This window comes from Equus caballus, chromosome 2, assembly GCF_041296265.1.
Source record: "Equus caballus isolate H_3958 breed thoroughbred chromosome 2, TB-T2T, whole genome shotgun sequence".
NCBI classification, from domain to species: Eukaryota; Metazoa; Chordata; class Mammalia; order Perissodactyla; family Equidae; genus Equus; species Equus caballus.
In genome coordinates this window covers 48,464,247-48,471,557 of record NC_091685.1, presented here as the reverse complement: position 1 = coordinate 48,471,557, position 7,311 = coordinate 48,464,247, and the positions used below count along the sequence as shown (strand labels likewise).

The window sequence follows — 7,311 nt, the reverse complement described above, 5'->3', positions numbered from 1 at the left end:
GAGGGCTGGGGGCTCTTTATTGCTGTGACCACAGATAACAAAGGTCGGGGCGGAGTGGGGGCCGGGCAGCCCCTCCACAGCCTCACAGAGTCCTCTTCACAGCAGCTCCTCTCAGCTCTGGCTGGTGCCCTCACATGCCCAGGAGCAGGCCAGAGAAGCTGGAGCTGCTCTGGACGGTGAGGGCCGCCCCGGAGCCATTGTCCACGAAGACGGAGGTGTACTGTCCAGCCTGCAGACACTCACAGTGAATGTCACCCCCCACAGGCCTGCCCAAGGGGAGCTCATGGAGCAATGGTGCCCCAGCCCCATCAGGTGGCACCTGCCCCAGGCCATGCAGGGCCCAGGGGTCCTGAGTGGCCACATAGCTGACGTCCGTCCACTTGACGGGCTGGGCAGCATCCAGGTGGAGGCTTGGAGGCCCAGGACCCCTCCTGCCCTGCCACCCCTCCTGCCTCACCTGCAGCTCCAGCAGCCCCTGCACGTGCACCGTGAAGACCCTGCCATTGCTCTCTAGGCCTGAGATGGCCTCCAGGGACCTGGACACGGCACCGCAGGGCAAGGGTGAGGGCACAGCTGGCCTGTGGGCAGGACCCCGGTGCCCAGAGACCCCATGACCCACCCCAGTGCCCACTGCAGGCCTCTGTGCATGGGGCAGCCCCTCCCCTCTCCATGGGCAGGACGGTCCATGCTCAGGCACCCACCCTTGCCCCCTCAAGATGCCTCCTGTGACCCTCCGGTGCCAGGGTGGCCCAGGAGAGCCCACTCACGTGTGGCGATGGCACAGGGACTCGATGCAGATGAGTGCCCGCACTGTGTCCCGGGCCCGCAGCTGACCCCTGCCCTGCAGCTCCCTGTGGTCTGCAGAGACACACCAGGTCTGCAGCAGCCCTTGGGGAGGACGGGGCAGAGAGGGGCAGAGGCAGGGGCTGGGGGCTTCAGGCCCAGGAGTGGCTGTGGGCTGAGGAGGGTGGCGTGAGGCCCTGTCCAGGTCCCCAGTGGGAGCCAGGGTTGGAGCAGGGGGCACCTCTACAGCAGGACCCAGGCCCAGGGCCTGCAAGGTTGGGTGCCTACCTAGGAGAGCGAGCTCCCACCCCACCACACACACCCTGGCCCAGCCCCACTCACCTACATGCAGGCTGGCAGAGAACTGGAAAATGGCGCTCACTGGGGCTGTAAACCGGCCCGAGGCGAGGCTCAGGCCGGACCCCCGCAGGAAGGCGCCCTGGGCTGTAGGCTGGAGGGACAGCAGGTGAACCCCAGGCTCCAGGGCCTCGACCCTCATCTTGCACACCCAGTCTGGGGGAGGAGGCTGCAACCAACAGCCCCCAACCCCAAGTAGGCCCTGGTGGGCAGGACAATGGGATGACCCATGTGTCTGCATCCCTGGACCTCCGGGCACAGGCTTTAGGCCCCAAGGGGTGGGTAAGGCCCCGAGAGCCCCCACAGGGGAGGGTATCCCTGCTTCCTGGCCACTCTGGACACCACCCGAAGCCTTGGCGCACACAAGACCTCCCACCCTGACCCAGGCTGCCCTGGGTCCCACTGCACGTGTGCCACGTGGCCATCCCGTGGTGGCTGTGGGCCCTGCTTTGCATGTGCTGCGTGGTCGTCCCACAGTGGCTGTGGGCCGTGCTCTGCGTGTGCCGCGTGGCCATCCCATGGCGGCTGTGGGCCTGCTCACTTGTAGGGGGCCAACCCAGCACCTTGCCCCGCAGCTGGACCCCATTAAGTATGTGAGGACCTGCAGCAGATGCTCCCAAGATGACCAGGGCTTGCCAGGCCCCTCAGCAACCTGCCAGGCCCACCCCCCACATCCACTCACAGCCTGGAAGTCATGCAGCTCTACCAGAGTCTTCTTGTCCACCCGCATGGGGCCCTTCAGCTGGCAGTGGAAGCCCTCGGCCACCAGCCGCTCGCCTGTCCCCTCGGGTAGCAACGGGCCCAGCAGCCCCGAGAACCGACGCTCGGTGGCTTCTGTGGGGACACAGGCAGAAGCAGCAGCTTGGGGTCAGTGTGGGGTCACCTCCTGGGCCCAGGTGGGACCCTCTTGAGCCTCCCAGAGGAGCGGGGGGCCGTGAAGGTGCCTCACCTTTCAGCATCTCCTGAAACTCCCTCAGCAGGGCCTCCTGAGTGATTTCCGCACCGGGGGGGCCTGGGGGGCCAGGGGGCCCAGGAGGCCCTGGGGGGCCGGAGAGGCCTCGCTGGAAGGAGGCAGGAGAAAGTAAAGATCCCGGGGGGAGCCACAACCGCCCCTGCCCTGGGCTCAGACCTGGGGGCTCACCAACTTTTTGTTCTGGCCTCGGCATCGTTTCTTTGAGACCCCATCATCCGGCCGCCGGACGAAGTTCAGCCACGTCATGTGGGCATCTGAGAACTCAGGCCCCAAGGCCTCAGGGAGCTGAAGGAACAAGGGACAGGGCTAGTGGGCTGACCTCCAGGCCCAGTGGGTCCTGCCCAGCTGCCCCTGTGGAGAGCAGGGAGCCTTGGGCAACACTGGGCAGATAAAAGGAAGATGCCAACAGGGCACCATGGGCCACCCCTGGAGGACTCACACCAAGATGACAGGTGGGCCAGGGCTTGGGCCCTCGTGGGCTCTGGTTCTGTGTCATCGCAACCATGTCCCCTTCTGTGGCACCCTGTTCCCACACGGATGGGCACACCTGCATGCACGAGCCAGCCCCACATGTCCAGACAGGGCTTGGCCCTGGCTGAGACTGGCGGTGCGGGGCAGGAGCGTTTCCAGAGTGACACCAGGCGAGGTTGGGGCGGGCACAGGCCCTGCTCTGTGCTGGGAACCAGGTGTGTGCGCTGGCGGCCTCGGCACTCTGGCCGGCCCCGCTCCTCAGGTTCGGACCCAGGCCACAGCAGCCGGCCCACCTTGCTGTTGGAGCAAGGACCGGGAGGGGCAGGGCAGAGCTGCCTCAACTGTGCCCCTCAGCCCTCTAGCCACTCCCTCCTAAGCCCAGGTTCTGTACCAGGCAGGCAGGAGAGGCTGGAACACCCCCAGTTCCAGTCAGAGGAGACATGGTGCTAAGTAAGAGGTGTGGGCTGGGAGGGAGCTGGCCGTCTCTGACGAAGTCTGTGCTGGGCTCAAACAGGAAGCCCATAAAATGGGCAGAGCATAGCAGATGTGGCCTGGCTGGGAGAGAACCACTGTCATGAGGCCAGCAGAGCCCTGGCCGCTCCCAGAGAGCCGTCCCAGGCAGGGCAGGCCAAAGGGTCCTGGCCCAGGGTCCACTCCAGTGGTTGGCCCTGAGCCCCAAACACAGCGAGATCTGAGCTCCCGGGGCAGGCACAGCCTCCTGACCAGGGAAGGCCAGGGCTCCTTCCCAGTGGACCAGACAGTCCTCTATCCTGGGGGGGTGGGAGGAGTCAGTCTCCTGATGCCTCACACATCTGCCATCTACCTGTTCCCCTGGCTGCCAATGACCCTAATCACACTTGAGGAACTCAGGGGTCCTGGAGGCCCAAGTGCATCACTGGCATCTGGGGACAAGGGCTGTGGGAGCAGACAGGTGGAGGATGAGCCCACCCCTGGCAGGAAGGGCAGGGGTCCCAACATCCGGGGAGGGCCGTCCTGGGGCATGTGTCACACAGCCCCTCCTTGGATGGAGGTCCGCCTGCCTGTCCTCAGACTGCACCCTGCCCTTGCTCCAGAGGGCAGCCCTGGGCAGGGGGGCCAGGCAGGGCAGGGAACAACCACCAAGGACCCCTCCCCGGGTAAATGGCTGGGATTGGTCAAGACCCTCTTGGCTGGCCCCGGAACCCGCAGGCAGCTCACTCTTCTATGGCTGGCTGGGACCAAGGACTCCCTCTCCTCAGCCTTCCCCTCTGGAAAACGGGGCCTCAGGCTCCAATGGGGCCGCGTGGGCCGAGAGCAGCCGGGCTGGCCGCCACGGAGACGCCCTTGGGAGGCAGGAGGCCAGGATCAAAGGCGTGAGGGCTGGCAGGGGGCCTGCCCCAGCAACTGCTGCTCCCCTCCTAGTCCTGAGGCCCCTAGGTCAGCAGCTGCAAGAAGCCACCAGGCGTGCACTTCTAGGGTCAGCTCCAAGACCCCTCAGCAGATCCTCAGCCCAAGAGGGTGGAGGCTCAGGGCTGAGGTGGGTGCAGGGGTCTCCTGTCTCAGAGGGAACCCTGGGGGCAGGCTGGGGCTGAAGGGACTCCAAGCACGGGAGCACATCCCATGCCAGAGACCACAGGAGGTGCTGGCTGCCCACTGAGGGGTCAGGGCAAGGTGCTCCAGGAAGCACAGGGTCCAGTCTACTCATGGAGTTGTGGGGCAGCCAGGGCACCAGCAGGGGGTCTGCAGGGCAGTGTGAAGCAAGCTGCCCAAGCTTCCTCGACCCCTCCGGAATTAGCAATTACATCGAATGGCTGCAGGTTTTCCAGACACAGTGGGCTTTAAACTAGCCTGGCTGGGGAGCCCCTTCCCTCCCCCAACCCCATCCCAGGTCGAGGGTGGGGGGTGGAGGGGATGGGGAGTGCCAAGGCTGCTTCCTACCCAGCTGCTGCTGATGTGCCCCAAGCCTCACCCCACCTAGACACGGCAGGGGACATGGAGAGCACGGCAGGGCAGAGCAGGCAGGGAGAAGGATGGCGACCCGGGAAGCCCACGTGCGCCTGACCCAAACGTACCTTGGGGGAGGCCGGCAGCCCCTCGCTGTTGGACACGGTGGCGTTCGGGGACTCGGTGCGCTGGCCCGGCTGCCGCGGCCTCTTGGACTCCCGTCGAGCCCCGACGCCCCCGAGGAGCGCGAGCTGCGGCCAGAGGAGGGCCAGGGCCGCGGCCCAGGCCCAGCGCATGGCGTCCGGCGGCTCCGGACCTAGGCGGCTCAGCGCTGCAAGCAGGGGCACCCAGGCGCGCTCATGGGGGCGGTGGCACAGCCGGCACTCAGGGCCCTTGCGCGGGGACGTGGCCTCGGGGGGCGCCTGGCCGGTGCATGTCTGCGCAGGCGAGGGGGGCGGCGGCACGACGGGCGGACGGGACACGCTCTGTCCCCGCTGGTTCGCCGGCCTCGGCGCGCAGTGCTCTGGCCGCCCGCGCCGCCGCCAGATAAACCCTCCCCCTCCCCAGAGCCGCGGGCTCCACGGGGGAGGGCTTGCAGGCGGGGGCCGTCGGCCGGGCGCGCAGGCCGTCGGGGACGCGCACGGGGCGGGACCCCACTGACCACGGTTCACCCGGCTTCTACTGAGGAGCCTGCGCTGTGCTGCCCGAGGGGCTGCGCCTCCCCAGGCCCCCAGGTCCTTGGAAACAGCCCCACCCCCTTCCCTTCCCGGAACCTGGGAACCGCTACGAGGATCCCTCAATCCTTCTCCAGCACTCAGCCCCTCCAGGGTGGTGCCAGGGAGCTCCCAGGGTGAGGGGGGACACTGTCCATCAGGGGCTCACAGCTGCCTCAGCCCCTTCCTAGGACCACCCCACTCAGCTCTCCCAGGTTCTTCTGGCCCTGCCCCAGGGTCCTGCTGGTGCCCACACGTCTGGCAGGACCCAGGAAACAGGACAACTGACCCCCTGGGGCCCCCAGCCTGGGTGACCACAGGTGCTGCTTCTTCACTGGGGTAAGTGTGGCCAGCAGGGGAGGGGCTGGCTGGCCTCTGAGCAAAGGCGTGGCAGGTGGCCAAGGCTGCTCCGGAGTCCTGCCCCCTCCTCTTATTGGGGCATAGGGCCAACCCTCACTGCCTGAGGAGCTGCCCTCCCCAAGTTGGGCCCCTGGGTTCCCACAGTCCTGAGCCAGAAGGGGAAAGGGAGTCCCAGGTCCATCCCCTCAGAGGTCAGCACAAGGGTGAGCCCCCAGGTGGCTGTGCATTGCCAGATGAGCAGGTTCACTCTACAGCCATCGGCCCCAGGAGAGTGAGCACGAGGTTTCCTTCCAGCTGGACCTGAGCGACAGTGGGCAGGTCCCCAAGGAGACTTGGGGTCCTTTCTTAACTACCTCCAGGCTGCAGGCAGCAGGACGGCTGGGGCCAGGTCAAGTTAACAGGCCCTACAGGCATGCTGGGGAACCCCATTGCCAGCCGGCCCCTGGCTGGCGTGGACCAAGGCTGAGGACAGTCAGAACCACTGCTTGCTGTCCAGCCTCAAGGAAAGCGGGGTACACTGGTGCCGGGGGAAGCAAGGAAGAGCCCTCCAGACCCTCCCCAATTCCCAGATGTCCACCAGGAATGATGGAGCCAGCCACGCAGGAGACCTCAGCCCTAGGCCTTGCCCAGAGGCAGCAGCTACAGGCAGAGCCGCCCAAGACAAGCTGGACAGGGAAGATATGAGTGTCCACACAGGACACCCGTCTTCCTCCTAGTTCAGGCAGAGGTCACCTCCAGGGACAACAGCGGCTGTTTCTGCTGAATCCTGGTGGATCTGGTGAAGCCACCTCAGCTCCCTGGTGTGTGATGGTGAGCCAGCTCCCGATGCCTGCATCCCAAGGAGGGCCACGCTGAAGAAGACTCCTTTGTGCCCGGCCCAGCTGAAACCCTAGAAGTGACCTGCGCCCAGCAATGAGTCAGGAAAGGCAGCCAAGCTGCCAGACCCCTCCTCACAGGCTGGGCACCTGCTTTTGTCACCTGCATCCTGCTGGCCTGATCCTGAAAGCATGCAGCAGAGTGCTGCTGGCAACACGCCCTCTGTGACTGGCTGCTGCACGGGCATTGCCAGCTGTGCCAGGCTCCAGTATCGTCCTACAAGGTCAGTGCCAGGGGTGGGCTCCCAGGGTGCAGTGTCCACACGAAAGCTAGGGAGCCAGCACTCTGCTCTCCAGAGCCACTCCCCCACATCCCGGGAGTCCTGGGCCAGCTTCCCTGTGAGCACTGGAGCCACCTGGAAAGCACATCCACATCTTCCTGCCACAGCTCCCCCGAGGGAGGCTCAGCTGCCAGTTCTCACCCCCCACCCACAGTTGGACACTGGACACCCTGACTAGCCAGGGCAGGCCGTCACCCCACTGCCCTTGCAGGGAGAGCTGCTCCAGCCTCTCAGACCCAGACCTCTGGGTGGCGCCTGCTGGTACTGAAGCCTCAGACTTGTGCCTGGGAGACCCTTCCTAAGGGAGAAGCGCTGGAAGTACTTTTCCCAAGACCACGGTCCACACTGCCAAGACCGCTTTACACGTCTGTGGAGTATCAACTGTCAGGGGCCTTTCTCCTTTGATCAAGACGGACTTCACTATGCGGTCCAAGTCACAAAGGGCGCGGGTGTGCCAGCTGGGGACACACACGTCCAAGGGTGGTCTAAGAATGCCTGACGGCCCTCCGCTAGGGACTCCACACAAGAATGAGGGCCTGAGATTCCCCCCGAGGGAGAGCAACACAGACGAGGGG

The 7,311-nt window shown here is 65.8% G+C and overlaps 1 protein-coding gene across 11 annotated transcripts; it reads right to left on the bottom strand.

The window, feature by feature from the left end:
• On the bottom strand, positions 1-5,220 carry C1QTNF12 (C1q and TNF related 12). 11 transcript variants are annotated; one of them, XM_070245867.1, is made up of 8 exons: positions 4,636-5,195; positions 2,282-2,398; positions 2,090-2,201; positions 1,823-1,974; positions 1,126-1,342; positions 768-858; positions 458-536; positions 1-229 (listed from the first exon to the last, which is right to left on the bottom strand). In XM_070245867.1, exons 1-8 carry the CDS (start codon positions 4,801-4,803, stop codon positions 131-133), a joined length of 1,035 nt encoding a protein of 344 aa, XP_070101968.1. In that variant the 5' UTR covers positions 4,804-5,195; the 3' UTR covers positions 1-130. The 11 variants fall into 11 exon arrangements, with proteins under 11 accessions (XP_070101968.1, XP_070101969.1, XP_070101970.1 ...); XM_070245868.1 differs by having other exon boundaries at positions 1,126-1,309; positions 4,636-5,134; XM_070245869.1 differs by lacking the exon at positions 4,636-5,195 and adding an exon at positions 2,553-3,840.
• Between the last annotated feature and the right edge of the window lie 2,091 nt (positions 5,221-7,311).

Excerpts from the sequence above, each read along its gene's own strand:
- C1QTNF12 (XM_070245854.1), bottom strand. The coding sequence starts at position 4,803 with ATGCGCTGGGCCTGGGCCGCGGCCCTGGCCCTCCTCTGGCCGCAGCTC. Across the intron at positions 1,975-2,089 it reads GTTTCAGGAGATGCTGAAAG|AAGCCACCGAGCGTCGGTTC; the intron begins GTGAGGCACCTT and ends GTGTCCCCACAG. Across the intron at positions 1,343-1,822 it reads AGCTGCATGACTTCCAGGCT|GGCCTACTTGGGGTTGGGGG; the intron begins GTGAGTGGATGT and ends CCTGCCCACCAG.